Source organism: Copadichromis virginalis, linkage group LG5, assembly GCF_057382275.1.
Source record: "Copadichromis virginalis isolate Kocher_CV1m ecotype Utaka linkage group LG5, C_Virginalis_male_GT1.1, whole genome shotgun sequence".
NCBI classification, from domain to species: Eukaryota; Metazoa; Chordata; class Actinopteri; order Cichliformes; family Cichlidae; genus Copadichromis; species Copadichromis virginalis.
This window is the reverse complement of record NC_140622.1, coordinates 33,303,115-33,325,308: the sequence shown is the minus strand read 5'-3', so window position 1 is coordinate 33,325,308 and position 22,194 is coordinate 33,303,115. Positions and strand designations below refer to the sequence as shown.

At 38.8% G+C, this 22,194-nt stretch overlaps 1 protein-coding gene across 2 annotated transcripts; it reads right to left on the bottom strand.

Annotated features, from left to right (window-relative positions):
- Positions 1-2,654: 2,654 nt before the first annotated feature.
- On the bottom strand, positions 2,655-20,413 carry LOC146710143 (uncharacterized). 2 transcript variants are annotated; one of them, XM_085457433.1, is made up of 8 exons: positions 20,198-20,413; positions 9,567-9,674; positions 8,811-9,037; positions 7,647-7,739; positions 6,030-6,150; positions 5,720-5,772; positions 4,781-4,930; positions 2,655-4,029 (listed from the first exon to the last, which is right to left on the bottom strand). In XM_085457433.1, the coding sequence occupies exons 1-8, from the start codon at positions 20,280-20,282 to the stop codon at positions 3,841-3,843; spliced, it is 1,026 nt and encodes a 341-aa protein (XP_085313559.1). In that variant the 5' UTR covers positions 20,283-20,413; the 3' UTR covers positions 2,655-3,840. The 2 variants fall into 2 exon arrangements, with proteins under 2 accessions (XP_085313559.1, XP_085313560.1); XM_085457434.1 differs by having other exon boundaries at positions 9,567-9,629.
- Positions 20,414-22,194: the final 1,781 nt, after the last annotated feature.

Genomic DNA, 22,194 nt, shown 5'->3' with positions numbered 1-22,194 from the left:
TATGTCTGTCTCCACATTGGTTGAGTGTGGAGTAAGTGCATATGAGAGCATGAGGGAATGGATGTTTGTGTCTGTGTGTGCCTGTATGTCTGTGTCTATATGTCAGGTTGGGTATCAGACGCCACCTCTCTGGGGACATCTTAGGCCCTCCAAGGTTTGGAGGCCTATCTCCACCCACCACCACTTCCCCTGCCAGTGGCGGACTCCCTCAGGTGTCGGTGCGTTGGTGGTTCTTTGTGTGTAGGGGTGGGCGTCCGGGTACACACCGGCTCACTCCTTGACGGCCGCTTATCGGGGCCTGGAGCCTGGGGCTCACTCGGGCCACTTCGGAGGTGGGGTGCCCCCGGCCTCTCGGCCTGGGGCTCGGTCACTCAGGCACAGCTGGCTGCCGGCGGAGCTCACGGGCGCGTCACTGCAACTCCCCCTGGCTTCTGCTCCGCGGCTGCTGAGTGAGCCCTCATCTGGGACTCTCCTCAGCTCTTACTGGGACAGTGGCGCGGCTGCCCCTCTGTTGGTCTTCCTTGGTCTCTTGTGTTCTGGGGGCCTCTGGATGTCTGGAGTTTTGATCTCTTCCATACCTGCTTCATACCCTGGAGGACGGGGCTATGGCTCCCCACACTCCATAGCAGATCGTTACATGGAGAAACCTTTGGAATGCAAGCATGCTGATCCACACAGGTGTACACACGGGTATTCACAGACGCGGACTACAGCTTTCTTGGCTGCTGCCTCAAAGCACATTGTGCGCTGTCTATCTTGCGTGCTGCACAATATCGTTTATTATTTAGTATCTACTGATATCTACTGCTAGCTAGTTTATTGTGATGGTGCCGTTTTTTTTATTATGTTGCTCTTTTTTTGTTTGCTTTCTCTTCTGTTTTTTTTCTCCATACAGGTGACCCAGGTGTTTTGTTTTTTTTTTTGTTTTTTTTTCTTCCCCCCCCTTCTCACCGTCTCTTCTCCCCTTTGGTTTTCTTTCTCTCCCTCTCTTTCTTTCATTCTTTCTCCCTGTCCTATCCCCCAGTCATGTCTGTCACGTTTGTAGCAACTGAAAATAAAATAAATTCATAATTATAATAAAGGTCAATCAAATGGACCAATATGGCAAGGCCATGATGATCCACTTGGTAAAATAAATCCGCTTGGCATCTTTCTTGGCCTTAAGACAACAATTCTGATGGCTAAAGATCCAAACGGGACACAAAAAAAAAAAAAAAAAAAGAACATTGGGTATTAACTCTAAAGGAGGGGCATGTTTGTACCCTTCGTTGTGGGAAGTTGAATCCGTATCTGGTGTTGAAACTGTCCTGTCAGTCACAGCTTCTTAGCATTAAGCTTTCTGTTATAAGTTGTGTAAGGCATGCATTAATTTTTGAGACGGCATAATTCAAAAAATTACATAAAAAAAGAGAAGAATATAAAAACATCTCAATCTTGAGATTGAAAAGTATTTAACTTTGTGTGTGTAATGATGGAAGTATTCTCTCCTTGTACCTTACATGCAAACTCAGGGCTATTAATCCGTGCAGTCTGCTAATGATATGTTTTGAATGTTTCATTTGTGTTTTTCACTATGGAAATTTACACTTCAGCATTTAGTCATAGAGGCTATTTTCTGTACTGCCTTAGTCAAAATATTGATTTGCATTTAGGTAGCATGACTGAGAACCTTGCATAATGTATTCACAGTGCCACTGTTAAACTCCTATTCCTTTGCATGTTCTTTTAAATTTGTTCATGTTTACATTTGTAATATAGTCAGTTTTAGAGTAACAATCAAAATAATTGTGTCCTCCAAGATGCATATTGAAAAACAAGTTTGTGCTAATTTAGTGTGGGTGGAAGTAAATATATAAACAGCCTATAAACTAAAAAGCCTGAACTGGACATTTGTGCTAAAAAAAAAACTATGTTTAGTTAACAAAATTATGTTTAGTTAACAAAATTAATTGTTAGCTCAGTTTAAAAACTGAGCTAACAATTAATTTTGTTAACTAAATGTAAAATTTTACATTTTAATGGAATGTGATCTAATTAATTTACTTACTTTTATTTACCAAGTATATTTATAAATTTCAGTGGCATTTTACTTTTATCGCTTCATGTTTATGAGGGCCAAGAATAATTGTTTTGAGTGTAGTAGCTAGCTTACTAATAAGAGACTAGAAACTGAGGATGTACAGTACAACTCCATATCTTAAAAATCACATTCTTTGTTGCGCCATCCATTAGTTTGCACTAAAGCTTATGTGTGTTACACGTGTCTGGAGTATGCAAGTCCTTAATCCAGTCGTTGATTATTTCCATTATTTCCGAAATGTTTGTGAATATTCCAGTGTGGATACGTGTTGTATTACTTATAATACAGAGGGATATGTAGAGTCTGTTAAGTTTCAACTTGGAGAGATAAAAAAGCAGACACACCAAAAGGAAAGTAAGGAGGTAAGCCTTGTTTTAAGATTTCCACAAGGTTAGAGATAGGCAGATATGCGTTACAATAAATGTCAAGTCTCCTAAAAACAACTCTGCTTTTTAAAAAAAAAAAAAAGTATGGGTTGTGAATTTTAAATTATGAAATGTTTCTATTCATATATCAAGTAAAAACAAAGAAAAGGAAAGAAAAACACAACTCGGCTGAAAACAGCCTGCAGTGATATTGTCAAGAATCACAGTTTATAAATCAGACACAGGCATTACTAACAGAGAAAGCAAACGTATTTACACGTGTAGTATATCAAAAAAAGAAGCCAGTTATTTAAAAGAGAAGCACAAAATGTGTACGTGTCTATCAACAAGGTGATAAGAGCAGCCTTGGGAATGCTGAACTGATGATTGTATTTGTCATTGTGTCATTTGTTTTCCTCCCACTTTTCCCTATAAAATTGACCTGCTGCTGTGCTTCATCATGTTCTGAGACAGTGGTAAGAGTAGAGAAGATCTTGATTTGTTGAAAAGAAAAATTAAACAATCTGTACATTAGTGACAACCATGCAACCACAAAAATAGAAATGCACTTTGTTCTCTGAAACAATTCAACTTTGATCAGAGGTCAGTTAAAAAAATTGAACTTTTCACTAGGCTAGAGTCTAAAGCACTGAGGCAACTGTGTGATTTTCAGCGGACATTTACTGACATGAATAGCTTATTAACATTTTTATACCTCAATGATACCAAAAATCATGATTGTTGCTATTTAATCATTTTCTATGCTTATGTTAGGTCAACAAATTTTTGGTGTCTGTAATAAATGGAAATATGGCTTCTTTTTGTAAATTGCAGTTTGACAATTACCTGTATATAAAAAAAAATGCAGCCAATTCAAGACAAAACCATTTAGTTTATGGCAAATACAGAAGCGTTTCAAAAAAAGTGATGGGAGAGTGTCAGTCCTTTTTTATAGGCGAGTCAAACGGTATAAAAACTGGTCACCATTCAGCTGCCTGGCTTCACTGTTTCACTGCAACACAATTGTTGGTTGAAATAACAAAGCATCTTCTGCTTCTTTGTCACGAATCAACATTATATGACATATATGACATTATTTGACTATCCTACAGAGATTGTTTCAACTATATTAAAGTCAAAAGACAAATCCCAGTCAGTCAGCGTGCATAGCGTCTCTTGAATTTGGCAAAAGTAAGTATTCCCAAACTTTTCACATTGGAGGAACAGTCCCCGCTGTCATTATATTGTCAGCAGGGACTTTGTTGTTGTTATCATTCAGAATGGCATGGATTGAGAAGAGAAAAATTGTTGAATTTATCTCAATTTGCACACTGAGGATGAGAGACCAGTGGGTCCCAGAGGATGACTGGCAAAAGAGGTTGAAGGTGTCGTGATTCACATCTCTGTGTCAGCCACGGGGGTCTGGGTGGCAGAGTGTCCATTGGTAGTGGGAGTAGCGTTGGTCCCATTTTCTGGAGGAGACTCTCCATTGACAGTGGGCTTATCAACTTGCTCCTGGGGCAGGGGTGCAACAGACACCAGTGTATTGGCCTGGTTCTCCTCATCAACCTGAAAAGACTCGGCCTAAGAGAGAGCACAGAACCAAGACTTCATTTCATAACTTATTCTGGATTAGAAGAGCTTTAACACAGGCCAGCTACATTTTAACATACAAGCCACATGGTGTGTAATTGAAAATCGATTTGTTTTTGTGGGAGTTGTTTAAATAAGCACACTCTCAGTTAATGTCTTAGGGTGTGTGCTTTTTCCTTGCAGTTTCCACACATACTTGCTTTATTATTTTTCTTGGCAAAAACAAAGTTTGAAAGTGCGATGGTTTTTACTCTGTCAGTGAGAAGTTTGTGGCCATGACTGATTCTCACAACAGATCTTGATTAAAAAAGCACAGCATCAACAAGCTGTTACACCAGCAATCACATGGATGTACCACCATACGTAATGTACGTGATGTTCTTTAGACAAAAAATTAAACCATCTGTATCCCCCAGGCAAGAGGCTGAAGCAGAAACAAGAGAAAGCACCACCTTAGCTTGCTTACTCTATTAAGTCAGGAATTGACTGTAAGATAATAACACATGTGATCTCAGATCCATATGTACTGTTTTTTTCTGGAAAATTTACAGTCACTGTGTACTTTGGTTAGATCAGGTCAAAGGTTAATTTCAGCTATTTACTCTTAAAAAAACAACCCAGAAGGTCGGTATAACTGTTATAATTTACTTCATTGCTGCTTTTAAAACACAGCACCCACAGTGGCCATCATGTGAAAAGCAACTATTAAAAATAAGGGATTTTTGGCAATAAATCTACCCACCAGTCTGACTCCTTTTGAGTTCTTGCGGTGCATCTTGAGGTAATAACCAGCTACCAGCAGTGCAGCCAGCAACAGGCCAGTCAGCAACAAGGAAACCAGTACCAACTTTGAGTTCTTTCCCCAGCGAGGAACAGCCTCCTTCACATCAGTCTGATTATAAAAATGTGTACAAAGTAACATTAGTTGAGTGTTCAGTCATAATTACAGCACTTGTAGAAAACCAGAAAAAAAGATCACTATAGAAACTGAAATGGGCCCCATGAAGGAGTTATGTTTTTAATACCTATATTTTTTTACTTGGAGAAAAAGATCTTCATTATCCAGTGACCGTGCCTTGAGAGACTTTGGGGGAAAACAGCTCCACTCTTTCTGGAAATGTATGCATAGTTGCTGCAATATATTTCCTGGCTTCAAAGCAGTGTCAAAAAAGATGCCAGTAAGCAGATAGACAGCATAATGAAAAATGAAATGTGTCAGAAAGAGGGAATTGCTTATAAGGTTGTTCAGTATATGTTGGAACAGGGAGTGAACTGTAGAGTATGACAAATGCAGTGAAACAGATGGGTGTAACAGGCACACCCATAACCAAATATTGTTCCCTAGGTATTAGAAAAAAATGTTTTGCTGCTGACAAGTGGATTGTTTGTGGGGTTTGACACCAAGTGTCAGCCTGATGCCTTTGAAAAAGTCTCCAAACTCTTTTCGTATTTCGTATTTTTCCCATGAGTAGCTTCCTGTCGAGTTTGATTATGAGTCAACTTTTAGTGGCTCTTTGGTGCCCTCGTGCTATTGCATAGGTTTGAATCTTTATCTATCTAACAGATAAAGTGACATTATGACACAAAGACAAAAACAAAAGGTAATTGGCACTGAAACTACATCCAAATTATATGACTATGCTGACACTTGTGCAATATAGTGCACTAGGTGGGACTTTACCTTGTCTTTTATGTTGTCGTTGTTGAACTTGTTAGCCATGCCTGTAACATCATCTGTAAATACACAAATGTTGGTGTTTTTACTGTCACAAGGTAGACATAACCAGAGGGTGCTATATTGTTGGACAAGATCATTTTTGCTTTAAAAATTTATTGGTGATTTTTAATGTTTAAGGCAATAAAGAAGATGACATTAATGCAGATTTTGCAGGAATTATAACTCCTGCCAGCCAAAACATAAAAAGCTTATTATAGGCTTCAACACTGAATATCAAATTTCAAACTGAACTTATTAAAATATTGGTACTGACCTTCAACATATTTCCCAGACACAAGGATTTCATCGGAGTTGTTTTCCTGATAGATCTCTAGTTTACAGTCCTCACTACACAGCTCTTGTAGAACGCTTTGAATTTTCACTTTAGATTCCTCCTACAAACAAGACAACAAATAAAAGGTAATTAGCACTGAAACGGTTTTCACATGTCAAAATCTAGAATAAACGTGAAATTCATTGCTAATACCAAATCATTAGCTCCCTTCAAAATCACAGCTCCAAACCTTCAGTTTCACCTTTAATCTTTCTCTCATTCCCTAATCCCTTCACGCTCAGTTTCATTTCTCTTTGTCTTTAATCCAGTCAGGGCTATCACAATTCTGTGTGCTACCTTTTCATGTAATCTGATCCAAACAACAGACTCTACCACACCGTAGCAGCCCTTTATCTCAGTTCAAAAAGGAACAGATGGCAGGACACAGTAACAGACAGCCAGGGAATGTGCACGCTTATCTGATAATTCAATTTTTATTTCAGTTTCCCTGCAGTGGCACCAGAATGGTTCAGTTCCATAAATGAATGCACTGCACTAGATAAGCCTTTCAATTACATATTTAGCTGGATAGCCAAGACCTTATTTTGCAGGTCCATCACTGTGTTATATGCAGTGTCTCATATCAGGAACTTCGCATGCCATTACTGAAATACTTTACTCTTTAAATAACGCAAGGGTAAACGCCTATATACCCTACTCTGTTTCAGTCCCTCCCTGTGAGCAAGGTTTACTCTCTGATCTGAAGCACGGTTCATTTCAGATCTCGGTTTCATCCTGTTTATAACCATAGCAGCATAAACTGTACTGCTCAGTTGTGATAAACTTTACATGAACCATTGTTGTTGTTTAATTTGCTCTAGATTAGAGCAAAATTGTTCCTCTGAAATGACAGTGAAAAACAGAAATCCTTGGTAAATGTCTTTGACTGGTGGCACAAGAACCCCCGATGTTATTCTGCTGGTTACAGTATATTCTACAAGGCATTTGCTGCTCAGGCTACATGAGAGCTGTAGCTAACTGAAACCATATCTAGTGAGTTCAGACCTCCACATAGCTTTGTAGACCTCAAAGCTGTTATGCTTAGACACTGGAGAATGTATACTTCTAAACACAAACACACCCACACACACACCCACAGTACTGCCTGAGGTCTCTTTACATTATTCATTTTACAGTAGCGGTGAGCTTCCCATCATGCTCCCACTCCCTCTGCACTCATAGCACCATACATCCCCTGGATTACATACAGCAGAAATATTTTTGGACATTTCCTGGGCAGCGTTTTTCTCTAGCTTCACTGAGATGTAACAGTTACTGCCTTCAAAATGAGGAAAAATTTCCTGCTGAGCTCATGTTCGCCTGATTGCCAGTGGGAATGGCAACTAAACCAATCCGGGGAATATTTTTCTCTCTAGTGCAGTTGGTTGTTTGTGTGAGCACAGGATGAAATGTATGCAGGAATATTTTAAGATTCTTTGTTTTACTCTCGGCTATTTCCGTCTTATTACCTGTATGATTTTGTATATTTTTCTTCCTGCTACGTCTTCCAAACATTTTCATTGTACACCGAATATGAGAATAAGAAACAGAACTTACACAGTTGGAGGATGCCTTGAGTTTCAGACTGACAGCACTTCTGTCTTCGATAACCTCTTTGCTCACGCATCTGACATCATCCTTTGGCACCGGCTGTAAAAAGAGAGAAACCAAAACTCTTAACCTTGATGTGCCCTTCTTACCATTAACTGCAGCATGGCACCAGCCCAATGTAGCCAGTTCCTCTAACCAGTGTTTATACACAGAATTCGATTTAGTGTTGAATTCCTTTGTTGCCCTTTCTAATAATTGTATCATACTTTGATCCTACGTAAAACAATCATCTTAATTCCTATGGCACATTCAAAAACACAATATCTGTAAGTTATTTAAATTAAATCCACTAAACATGAAACAATATGAAACACATAAACAATGGAAATTTACAAAATAGAATAGAATTAAATTTAACTTCATACAATACAATAAGGAATTCAATATCTTACGCATGTTGGGTGTCCTGTCATCTCTCTGTTTTTAGGTTAATGTCATTCAAGTGCCTAAAAAGTGAAGTATTAATGCGCTCCTCTGCTAAGCTACTTTTTAAGCTACTTAAAAACATCCTTTTTTTAATGATTAAACTGTTATTGATTTTCTATCATTTGCTGATTTCCCTTACACCGAGTCCAAATAACATTATGTCTTAATTGCAAACATGTTTGATGCTCCCAGAACAAGGAAAAAAAATCTAAGTCACACTTTTAGGATTGAGCTCAAATATTCAGAGATGAAAATTTGTATCAGTTTTTGCTGCAGGGATGACATTTTTGAGTTGATGAACAAATGCAAAGGAAATGTATTTTGTATGAAATCCATCCTTATTTTCTTATGCAAAATCAGCTACCACTAATCCTTTTTCCACATCAGGAATCGTTTGCAAATAACGTCACGCCTGAGTATAATTTGCAACATTTGAAAATTTGATGTAAAACCAGGTGTCCCTCAATGTTCTATGCTTATGCAGCTATATGTTATTCTAAAGTGAGTATTTAAAGTAGACGTCTTCAAATAAGAAGTAAAATGATTTGTTTTGTCCTTTTTTTTTTTGTTTTAAATCACATTTACTTGTTTCTATTCAACAACATGCTTTTCTCGGTCTACTCTTCCAGATAAACTTCAAACTAGCAACATTGCGTTATGTTATGACAGCCTGTGCAGTCTTACCTTTGGTTTATTGTTAGGTCCGTCACCTCTTGAAGGTGCTGGAGTATCTGATTCCAGAATTTCCGTGTGTACCACAAATTCTGTTGCACCAAATGCCTTCTGTGTAGCTTCAGTTTGACTGTAATCATTGTCTCCCGGCATCTGTGTAGTTGTAGCTGCTGTAGCCGCTTGAGTTCCTTGTTTATCAGTAGGATATACCAACTTTTGACCTTGTGAATCATCGTTTGCTGAAAATATAATTCAGTTGACATGGTTAATATGGTAAATAGCCATACAATACACACAGTTTCGATTCCAGGCGTTTGCGTAAAAAAGGTGGCAATTTACTTATTATTAAGTATTGCAGTTTGGTTTGAAGTGTGTGTAGACAAATGAGTGGGCTATGGTTTTAGAAAATTGCGTGAGGTTATATGCAGTTCATTCTGAAAAATGATGACATTATTTCAGCTACAGCAATCCATTCAGCCCAGGGGCTTAGGTACACTTTAAATGAACTCTATTAAGTATGTGTCTGTTCGTAGGGACACTGCAGCCCTGTGTTTACAGGTCTAAGATTTTACATTTGTTCTGATAATACCTGTATTCATATAAGAATTGTCAGGACAACTTGGTATTCTTTTGCGTAGATTGTGACTCAAATAAAGTACTCTGTTCTTTCTTCACATAAGTGAGTCCATTTGTCACACACACAAATAAATCTGTACAACAAACCTCAATAAAAGGTATTATTATTATGTAATGTATAGTGTTTCTTACCAGGAAATTGTGATGGCTTTGGGACCATGTCTCCACGTACTATCGACGATCCCACAGCCGCCGCTGTTTCTTGTTTCATAGGTGCGTCTGTCTGCGCCATGACTCCTGCTGTTAAATCAGAATGTATGTTAAGTATAGGAAAGAATCTTTCAAGGGTTTGTTTTGCATTCAGTTACACGGAAGAAACATGACTTATTGAGTCAGTTGTCCATCATTTTAATTTACCTATGCAGGTGTGATAAGAAAGTAGGTCAGAGCTGTTACCTCTGGTGGCAAATTTAGCCATCGGAGGTAACAGCTTGTAGCATGGATGGAGAATGGTTTTTAAAAGTGTGCTAGCTTAATGTCAGTTATTATCTTAATGCCTGGACTCGATGAGAGCTCTTCAGTGTTCTCACAGTATTATTTCTTCATGTCCCTCGAGGCCTCTGGAGTGATGGAAGATTAGGTAACAGATCGTAGTGCAGTAAATAACTAAAGTCTCAGATCCACGGATCACATCACAAAGTCATTTACTCTGAAATACAATCTTTTTCGCTTCAAGGTTTTAAAAAAGATCCTACGTTTGCAGTCACTTATTTTTGTTTAGACACAAATGGAATGTACAAAATAGTTTCCTGAACTGTATTAATTTGGGTTTCTATCAACCTGTTAAATGCCCTGACTGAATGTGCTGCTGAAAGACACCAGGCAGTGATGCCACAGCTTTTTCCAAATTATAGAATTATGTAATAGGTTACGGCACAGTTGTTCATTTTTCAGGAGACGTGTGACTTTAGGAAAAACATCTTTGATTAATTTCAAAACCTGTAATAACCTGGATTGCTCTAAAGACACATTTGATTTTTGTGTTCGTTTGCTGCTATGCTGCTGCACTCTGCAGTCACTGACTCGAGCTCTTTATTGTGTTTTTGTTAGGGGTAGGATCTAAAAGTCCATACAGGGTACGCAGTGTTCATTCTATTTTACCCAGCTCTCCCTCTCTCTGTCTAACAACAACAGCATTACCTCACACTCAAAACATTCCCATAATACCGTTCTTCTGCAGATCTCATTACTTCTACACTCTTACTAAGTCATTCCTTATTGTCCCATATTAAGTTTGTGATTGATTTCAGGTTTCAGGTTTGCAGTTGCTCTGTACTGCCCCCTCTTGACCTACATTGACTTCATTTTTGTTTGTGCATACTGTATACAGCTGTTACACATTACGTAGATGAACATTAGATTTCTGTGTAAATTTAAGCTGACATTTTACAGCAAACAAAAATTATAAATGGTATATTTAATGCTTACCAATTAGTTGAATTCCTAGTATGGACATATATTCATATTGTAGTTTTCTATTCTTATATAACTCACAGCACCTTACACTACAAGGCACTTTTAACTTTTACATAAATAGTCATACAGTTTTTACTTTCTGTTCATTAAGCCAGAGTAGGAAACTACTTTTGTACTTGGATACTTTGGCATGGAGAGCATACAAACTCTCTCCACAGACAATATTTAACAATAGAAGGTCACTAGAAAAAGTTGCATTTCCTGCAAAAATGCAGTGTAGTGGAATCTACGGTGGCCCTGAAGTGCAAATCACACCAACAAATTGCTAAACACAACAACAAAATTGAGAGGCCCTGATTTGTTGGTGTGATTTGCACTTCAGGGCCACCGTAGGAATCTGCTGTAAACAGTTGAAGAAGCAGAACTTTCTGCTGAAAAGAGGTGAAGAAGTGGAATTTGTGCTGAAAAGAGGTGAAGAAGTGGAATTTGTGCTGAAAAGAGGTGAAGAAGTGGAATTTGTGCTGAAAAGCGGTGAAAAAGCTGAACTTTCTGCTAAAAAGAGGTGAAAAAAACTTACTGCATTCACATAATAAACTATTTAAAAATCACTGGCATCTTTGTGCCATGCTGTTTTCTAATACTTAGGACCCATTACCAAATGCTGTACTTCCTCCTGGGCTTTTGCAGCAGCAACCTTCAGTCGCTCTTTGTTTGGGAGTCACGCTTCCCTCCACTTTTTCTTTGATGAATGAAAAACATCTTCTTTTGGGCTGAGATCAGGTGACTGATTTGACCATTGAAGAATATCTCTTTTCATTGCCTCGAGAAACTCTTGCTTTGCTTTTGCTGTCATTTTGGCTCGTCATCCATTTACACTGTGAAATGCTGCCTGATCAGTTTTGCAGGATTTGGCTGAATCTGAGCAGAGTGTATATCCCTGTACACTCGATCAGCAGTCACATCATCAGTAATCAGTTTATTAGCACAGTTCCACATGCCCGTGCTATAACATTGCCTCCACCGTGTTTGATAGATGATGTGGTAATCTTCGGATTACATGCTGTTCCTTACCCTCTCAATACTTTTCTCTTCCCATCATTTCTGGTAAAAGTTGGTCTTGGTTTTTCAGAACTGTGCAGCCTCTTTTAAATTTAGACAAATTCTAATCTTGCCTTCATATTTCTGACATGTATCCTTCTCCAAATACTTATAGACCTAATTGTAGTTTAGACTAAATATTGTTGGAACATTTGAATAACCTACACAAGATGTGATTTATTATTTATTTTATTTTCAATATTTTTCTCACATTCTAATTTTTATTGGTTGTTGTGTCATAACTCATCTTTTTTTTTCAGGTTGCTTCAGCTTTTCTTGGAGTCATCTCTCTGTCACAAGCTGGGGTCTTCATATATGGGACACATGTGTTTACACACTGGTGACACTGTGACACATTTCCACCAACTTCATAACCCATTGTGACACGCAGGTGCCACAAGTCTAGTGTAAACATTGTGTGTGCTTATAGCTAACAGGTGGGATGGTAATCTCTAAGGAGTTCCTTTGGCATGATTAGTGTCAGCAACTGTCTATTGCAGCTGTCATGTGAGATCTGTTTTGCACTTTGTCATTGTTTTTAATTGCTTTAGAAAACACATAACAGTTAGTGATCTTTTCTGCATCTACATAAAAATTAACAGTAAATTTATCATGTGAAAGTTGCAAATATGAATCCTCTGTTTGACTTCACTCTGTATCTCTAGTTTACTTTCAGAGCAGGGACCATCTTCCCTTGTTAAACCTGTCTTTGAGATCCTTTTCCAGCCTGCAGCCTACAGCTGCCCTCCCTCCAGTCCCTCCATGTCTGGGTGGTCTGTCTGTTTATTTTAATGGAAAGGAGGAGGTTTAGTATGGGTGAGATGGTAAGGCATAAATTAGGTTTTCTCATACAAACGTGACATACAGGCTAAAGCTGAAATGTGTTGTTTCAGCTCTGAGGTCATTTTCTGTACTGCATTGACAATTAAAACCCAGTCAATTGTGCTGTAAAACAAAAGTCTAAAGATGTACACTGTGGCTGATTGCTATGTTTAGTCCTCCGTAACAGTCTGGCCTTTGAAGCAGACTCTGCTGGACGCTGGGGAGATGTTGTGGTGAATGAAAACGATAACATTAGCAATATTTTAACATATTTGCTGGATAAAATTCAACTATAATAATGAAGCAAGACCATCTCAAGCACATGTTTATAATTGGCTGCAACACTTTTATAAAGCAAAACATGCGTGTTTTAGCTTGAGGCGAAATAACACAGGGCCTTCTGCAACTCTGCCAACATTGCCAGTAAATCCTGTCCAGCTCTCTGACCAGCCATCACTCATTACACGCAAACAAGTTTTCCTGACAGACCAGAAACCAGATGGAATGAAACCTCTGCAATATAATTACCTCTTATGATCAACATTTACAAAAACATTTGGATCTGAATTTGATCGCATTGTTTTTACCTAACAGTGCTGCTTTTTTGGTAGATTCTTTTTACACTTGCCGTCTGCTTTGGTTATTGGTTTAGAGGCAAGTCTGTTATTTAAAGGTAGATTGTAGCCTTGGCCTTTGTGCTGTAATCGATAAAGTGGTGTTATATCCGTATTTTAACAGATTTTCTAACAGCATGACCTTTGAACTCACCACCACCTCACCTCTCTTTACCTTTCACACATTCATTTAAACTACAACTAAATTGGACTTTTAACTGGGTTTACTGAATTCTTATGGTATGGTATGTTTTTTGTCTTTCTGTGTTTAATGTCTAGAAAGGTCAAGATATCAGTCATCAGCCGTGGGTCTAGCTATCACTGCACAAACAAGGCAACTGTAACTGTTGTAATAAACTTAGATTCCATATGTTATTTAGCATAGGCCCTGACTTCATTGCCCTCTTAAAGATTTTCCCATCAGATTGCTCTGAGTAAAGTCTGCAGTCTGGATATGCTAACGCACACCCCCCATCTCTTGGGACTCTGGATGAAGGAATGTGGCAGGCTTTGGAAGGAGACGAGCCCTCGGTTCCACGCCCTGCTCCCTCCCAACCCTCTGTCTCTCTTCACCCTCTCCCAGTCACGCACAGCTAATCCCAGGCATCCAGCGAGATGAGATTTAACTTCAACCTTCACACCTCCCACAGCATAACATTGCGTAAAGCAGTTTAATTTCTTTCACGATGTTCCAGAAAGTTTGCAAAGATTGCGTCATGGTGTACTGTACATAGGGTGACCAGATGTGTGACCCAAAGACTTTCCCCCCCCGCTTTCCTCCCACATTGTGAGACTGGGTCCCGCATTTTGATTGTTTCTAGTTAAGCCAAGGTTCAATAAGAGACGCGCTGATTAAGGCATGTTATTGGTACTGAAATTCCTAAATGGTCACAAGCAGACAAAAGAAATGTAACAAATGTTGCAACAGAAAAAAGGGAATAATGAAATAATACAAATAATATTGGATATGACTATAAAAAAAAAGTATTTTAATTTTCTTTTTATTGTACTTATTTTACGAGGGAGCTGCAAACACTTTGATTTGGCAGATTTTTTTTTTCATTGATGACCTTCCTGATGCATCATTCAAGGGATCTGTTCTTCTGTATTGACAGGTTTTCATGTAAATTGTCAAAATGCACCCATGTAACTGCAACCACTCTGCATGCTTCACTGTATGTATATGTGAAGCATGAGCCAGCTGTTAGATGCTTTCAGTGATCTAGCTTTACAAGCCTTTGGCCTCCGGTCCCACCCTGGCTTCCATAAAGTCCTGTGATACATGATCACGAGGGGAGAAAATATAGCATTGTGTGCCCGTGACCTCTGGCCTCTGCCTGCTTCTACTGATGAGAACCCTGTAACGTGTAATTGGGCTTAGTGAGGTGATAATGGTCTACACACATCAGTTAACCACCACGTTAAAGTCCCAGTGACCGAAGCTCCACTAGCCCCCGCTGCCACAAAACATTTCAATAGCTTTAATTCACAGTTTGTTTGTTTTTTTTATGGGAAACCAAAAAAATATGTTTGTATATATGTATAGAAATGTGTTGTTTTTGATGCTAAACGCCAACACCCTCAACACACACACTGTAAACACTCAAAAATCACAATCATACTATATATACTTGAAATAGGCTCTTGTCAGCAGGACAGGGATGTCTTGTGCAGTGGTGAGTGAATGGAAGCTGTGGAACAGAGTAGCAGGATAGATCCATAATGAATGCCATAACATGCTGTTTGATCAGCACTGCGTCAACAGCATGCAATGTATAAACATATAAATTAGTTGCAAAACCAAAATCTTTTATGGAGTAATATTCAAAAAAGACTTTAAAAACAAAATTCTGCAGGCATTCTACAATTCTACACATATTTGAATCGCTGCAGTATAGTATAAAAGAATCCCTAAAATAATTTCTTTTTAAAATAATTAATGCCCAAACTTGGAAGAAAGCTTATTTTACGGCCATTAAGTGGAATTTGTCTTCATCTGAGTCTATCTCGATTTCAGGCAGGATTACAGAATGACAAAAACAGCATTCATTGATGTATTCATAGTGTTGTTTTCTTAAGGGATGTTTTCATAATTTAGTATCAGAGTTTGTTAAGCATACACTATGGAATGTGACATTGGAGCAGAGTCCCGTAGGGTTAAACATGCTCTGCAACTCTACCCTCTTTGAAACAACAGTCTGTTGACCCCTACTATCTTGACCCTCCCCACCCCCTACTGCACCCTCTCTGCACCCCCTACTCTGTCATTTCTGTCACGCCAATTAATAGCAGAAGCCAGGCCATTCTTCTCTCATGGCAGCAAACCAACTGAATCTCATGGTTTCAATCAGGCCGGTGAAGCAGAATCTACCTCACCCAATGCTGCCCAGCTGTAACATTCACCCAGCCCAACCCTGAAGCCACTGCAGCTTCTTATCAAGAGTGTGATGCCTGTTTCTAGGGACCACAATCAGGAAACATGACATCTGTTTTCAATTGCAAGCAATATATCACTCCCCAACCCCTCTCACAGACTCACACACCCACAGTCACTCTCTCAGTTGCCCGCTAAAGTTTCACTGCCTAGTGCGTTTATGAAATGAGCCTGTCTGGATTGAGTGTGTGCAGGTAGATCCTGTTACAGTCAAAGCTGAGGATCAGTTGATAAAAGGCTTTACGTGGATTTTGTCCAGAACAAATTTAAGATTATACCTGTTGAAAATCGACGGGAATTATCATAGCTAGCACACGTTTCTGGGTGGTACTGAATAAAAATCATCTTAATGCATCAAGAAGTTGAACTAACTGCACTTATTCAATGCCCACAGATTCATTCTCTGTATCTGAAACACTGACGTTATAAACCTGGGCACTGTAGGGGGAAAAATCCCACTGCCAGGGCCAGATGGATGAGGTACTCCTCCACACTTCCTTGTAAACTTTTAGTTTTACAGCAAAAAAGTCAACTGGAGACTAATAAACACAGATGCTTACAGCAACATTTCATAACACTTTCATTAATCTATATTCATATAATTAACATCAGCTTTCCCAGCCATAACATGGACACTTATCACTTACACATACTCAGATATGGTGTGACGTTGAACTAGAATTCTTGTTTAATTAATATTAACCTTGGTCATTTATAGGAATATCCTTGCTTGACTAATTATCAGTATTTCAGTTGTACCACAACATATATAATGAATATCTTGAAGTTGAATCTTAAAGTCTTCTCTTTTTAATGCACTCCAATAAAAGTAACAGTTAGAATGTTAATATTTATTAACTCCAAGGATAACACAATGAACTCATTCCATCCATCCATTTTCTTAATCATTTATGCACCTCAGGGTTACGGGGAGCTGGAGATGATCTCAGCTGTCATTCTGTGAGAGGCCAGTGTACCTTGGACAGTTGGCTAGCCTATCGTTATCACAGAGAAATTACCAATCACTTACACTCACATTCACATCCATAGCCAATTTAGAATCAGCAGTTAACCTGTGAACTCTGGGAAAAAGTTGGGAGTACTTGGAGAGACCCCACCCTCAGTTTCACTCATAATGAGAGAACACCAGACATGCAGGGGAAACATGAAAGTGCCACAAAGAAAGGCCCCAGCCTTGATTTAAACCCAGGACCTTCTGGCTGTGAAGGAAATAGAGTATGTACATGAAATATATTTGTAGTTTGTTTATGCAGTGATAATTTTCCTCAGTCCTTGCTTCTCTGGTACTCCCTTTTATGTAATTTGTAGATCAGAGCAAATGCTTGGACCTCCTGGTTGTTTTTATAAAGCCGCATTTTCGGCTATACCATGTGAATGTACATTCACTGTTATTACACACACAGTAAACCCAAAAGTACAAAGGCTGGAAACACTTCAAAGCCAACACTGCTGAGAGGACAGTGGAAAACAGTCTACTCTTATTAGTAATGGATAAAGGAAAACACAATGGCAAGCAAACGAGAATGGTATATATGTTAAGTGCGTGTATGTAGTGTGTGTTTGTGTGTATGTATCAGCATGTTTACTTGTCACCGCTGGCTCACTTGACACTGAGGTTTGAGATATTCTGTGCTGTGTTTCTAAAAATGAAATGAACAATCTGTTGCTGACATTTTTCTAATTCTTTTTGCTACATCTCGGACTTTAGTGATTCTTCAAATCAGCTCACAATGAAGTCAACTTAAACTGTTTCATGAAAAATCAACTCATTGTCTGGGTAACATGCTTGTTCACAACATCTGTATGTCTACTCTCATTTCATCAGAGTTATATAGTAAACCCATCTTAATTTTATATATAGATAACTGCAATGCTCACATCTCCTTGGTTGGAAAGGCAATTCAGGAATAGGGATTGTTGCCTACGTTTGTAAACTTGATTCTGTGGTTGAAATATGCTTAAGCTTAAGTGGTCTGTTTTTCATTTGTACTATAAAATCTGTTATCTTCTTTATTGCTATTCATCTTTATTTGGCATGCCCATTTGGCCCAGATACAGTGTCAGATGCTTTGAGCTGCTTTGAATTAGCAATTCTCATCAGAACACTCTTTTTCTTATCCAACTGGAGAATAAGAGTTTGTATCCCTCCAGATCTGAATCGATAGCCCACTGTTGGTTGAAACTATATGGGTGCAGTTTTATTTTGCAAAGCCGATGCAGCTGCCTCCCTTTGCTGATGACCTCAATCCCATAAGTTCTACATGCCATAAACGGGACATGAGGTTTGAATTAAGTCCCCCAGTGTGTGATTCATTTGCAGCCACAACAGAGGGCACTCAAGATGATAGTAAAGCATGAGCCAAAGAGCTTGAACGAGAGCTGTTTTTGTTGTTTTGAACTTTCCTATGCCACTATTGAATCTTAATATACATTTTCTTCTGCGCATATCCTATCTTTTATTTTTGTCTTTTTCTTTTCCTGTCACCAAATGTCTGTTTACTGGTATAAAGTAGGGCTGCCACGATTAGTCGACTAGTCACGATCACGTCGACTATCAAAATCGTCGACGACTGATTTAATAGTCGACGCGTCGTTTGAAGCTTTGTAAGATCCCAAAAGACGCAGGAATAAGTAGTAGGATTTAAGAGTGTAATAACGGACTGAAACAGAAGATGGCAGCACTGCATGTACAAGGATGCCAGCGCCGTTAAACCCCGAAGAAGAAGAAGCTGTGTCCCAGAATTCATAGCGCATCGCAGCTCAGTTTCCAACAATGGTGGCAGCTAGTTAGTTTTAATATTACTCTTATTATTCTTTCTGGGTCACAAAATAAACGTTTAACATATTTTCAGGCGAGAATGTAGCTGTGTAAACCTCAAATATCTGTTCAGTTTATCAAGACACATATTTTCAAAAGCGCTCTGACGTTTTCGGAGACGTCTGTTACCCACCAGCTCGATAGCTAGCCCGGGGCAAGGCTAACTAGAGCCGTGAGAACACCGGACTCTGGGCAAATCGTTTTCAAACCCACCGCCGTCTTTCGCTACTCAGGTTAAACATATACAAATCCCTCAGATAACTTAAAAATTTTATTGTTTGGCTTTTTTTTTAGTATTTTATTTGTTCCTGAGTAAATCGGTTTGGCTGAGATTAAAGTTATAGTTTTTACACAGCTGAATAAACGTCAAGCAGACAACTGATTATCAGAAGTGTGAGATGCTTGAGAATATACTCTGGTGTCCTGTTATATTTTAGATATCAAGGAGTTTATTAAACTTCACCGAAACAATCTGCAAATTTCATTAAAATTTAATAAACTATCATCTTGTCTTTATTTTTAGTTAGCACATACCGTAAACACTTAAAGCTGTAAGCTAATGATAGTTATATAAGAGCAGATGCATGCTGGTGCAATGGATGCATGATCTGATTAGTCTACTAATCGCAAAAATAATCGGTGACTAGTCGACTATCAAAATAATAGTTTGTGGCAGCCTAGTATAAAGCTACAGATAGGAATTCTATTCAAAACTGGTTTCAAATGAATTTAAAACATTTGCCACATTTAAATTTAGCTATTGTAGGAACTAAACTTTAGAATAAGTCCTGCAGTGTGAAAAATATGGTGACATCATCACACAAACATGAGTTCCAACTGTCTGTGGAAGTTGAACATCCTGATATATCCCCGATGGCTCCCCAAATCTGTTGCTACTTCACCACAGCCTTTTTTTGAAATGCACATTAACATGCAAACCCCACACCCTTCTTCCACGCACGCTTCAACTGGCCTCACGTTACAACCAGCTAAATATAAATACACATTTCTCAAAGTCCTTGAAAATCATGGGAACCAGTGCTGTAGAAAAGGAAACATAACACCAGTGGAATGCCCATAAATAGTTCTGTTGTACTGTAGAGTGCAATACAGAAAAATTAACTAGATAATACTTAAAAACTGTTTGGCTGTATACTCAAAAGTTCAAAATAGAGATTTTAACTTGAAATATCAATTCAAACTTCACTGTACCTCCTCATAATTTAAAAAAATCACTCTCTAAAAAAATCCCTTTGTTTGCCTGGGCAAACTACAAAGTAACCCTTTTCTGAGAAATATGTTGGGGAAAACAAATCTTTATCAACTGCTTTTACAATGTATATAGATCTATTTTATGTTGGAGACAGTTAGGATTCCTGGGAATCAAAGGGTTGTAGGGTTAAAACCTGGATTCAACTCAAAGACCATTCAAACAAACGCTGCTCCACCCCAACCCCACCCTTACAGTTCACTCGAATTCAGCAGATGAGCATGCGATCTTAGAATTTGTATTCTTTGCATTTAGTATTTAGTAACTTACCATTTAAAAATGAAACGATGAGGAGCAAAGCAAAAGGCGGCATTATGCAGGGCCTGTGTGTTCTCTGTGCGGAGGATGCTGCCATTCTTGTCCTGAGCGGACACACGTCCAACGGGTGTGAGTAAAAAGAGAGGGAAAGAAGACGAGAAGCTGGTTGAGCCAAGGCACTTTAGGGTTTCCTCTTACCCAGAGCAGGATGGTGTGGATAAAGCCCCACTTGTGTTCTGTCAGTTTTTATATAGCCACCCCCCTTTCTGCTTCACTAAGGCCCAGCCCTACACCCCGTCTTCCACTTTAACCCTTCATCTGTGCCCCCACCCTTCTAGCAGGCAAAAGGAAGGCAGACATAGGAAAAGTGAGTAATGAGATCTTGTTGGGGTGTTGTGTGTTTTTTTAAAAACCCTCTGCATTCTTTAAATGCCTCTCGATGTTTAGATTATATGTGCATTAAAAAAAGTGGTTCAGTGCTTGAGATATCCTTTATAGCAGTGCTGTATTGTGTGAAGTGTTTTGGTGATCACTGTTCATTATTTCATCCATTCTCTGACTGGGCAACAATGTCTGTTTGAACTGTGAACCCTGTCTGGACGGGAGCATTAATCCATTCACAATAAAAGGTGATAGCTCACAATAAGCTGTGACATTCAAGTCCTTAATAGGCTTAAAGAAATAGGCCGTGGAGCAGAATATCATACTCGAAACAAAGGTGCAATCCACTGTTATGTTAATAGCATTAATCCATTTCAGTGGCCTGCAGTCCTCACTACTCTGCAAGGCCATCAATCAATGCGAGTCTTGCCAGTAGTTGAGACACCACAGGATACGCTTAAACCTTTCACACTTCCACAAAGTCCTGAAAGCATCTAGCCCCCCTGCAATTTGAGGCTCTTTGCTTTACTTTTGTTTGCTTTCATGCTAGCTCTACTCATGCTCTGTGTGAATTGCACATCTGGAAACACTGGTGAAGGTATGCTAAATGAGTTGTTAAAAAAAAGACCCACCCTAAGGCCAAGAGAAATGAGCAACAATAGTAAGTCGAGGAAATTCACATTCTCAAGGAACAGTCTTGTAACTTGATACCAGCAATGCCCAAATCTCCCTTGTTCTTGTTTTAGCCCATCCTTCCCCCAGTCATTGAATTTCCTTCCTGTAACACCCCCACCCTCTGCAGACCTCTATCAAACATTGAGCTCAAACAGTGGGATGCTGAGGTGGGCAATTGGCTCCTTACTGTGAGCCCAAGATGAGCTTTTGGTGAAAACCTCAAGAAAGAAAGCAGTGGTATACCGATGGCCACAGCTGTAAGCCATCAGTCATGCCACCCCAGTAAAATATTAATTACACTGTTAGCTAGTTAAGTATTTCTTCAACTTGAGTCCTAATGAATCACAACTTGAGTAGTCAATGACAAGGAACAGATTTTACATTTTCCCCTCCACAAATCACAACAGGAACAAAATTATAGTTTTTCTTGCCCATTGTATATGTTTTCTTCTGTAACGTTTTATCCAATAAAGTTGACCTATTTCCAGTCATTTAAAGTCCTACATTTTATACTTTGTCTGTCATAGGGAGTTTATTCCCAGTTCAAAAATAATCCTTGCATTTTACGCAGGGCTTGGTGCAGCCCCTCAGTTTATCAGCTGTTTAATAAAACCAGTTTTAGCGTCTCGCTGTTAATGCTCTTCTCTAACGTTCTTCAGTTTGAGAAGCTGCACCTTTCAAACAAAAGGTTTAAACAGATGATTGTTGGGGTTGCTGTTCTCTCTGACATTGTAGTAATCTAATAGTAGAAAAACACTTTGGCATGTAGCATTTAGAGCTCTATACACCAAGCTTTTGGCTCACAAGGATTACTTGTTGATCTAATTGCTAGAATCTTTGGATAAAGCAAAGCCTATAGGAAATGTCCAGGGTTCAGAGAAACTAATTTATAGTTTTTCTGAACCGTGTGTGTGTGTGTGTGTGTGTGTGTGTGTGTGTGTGTGTGTGTGTGT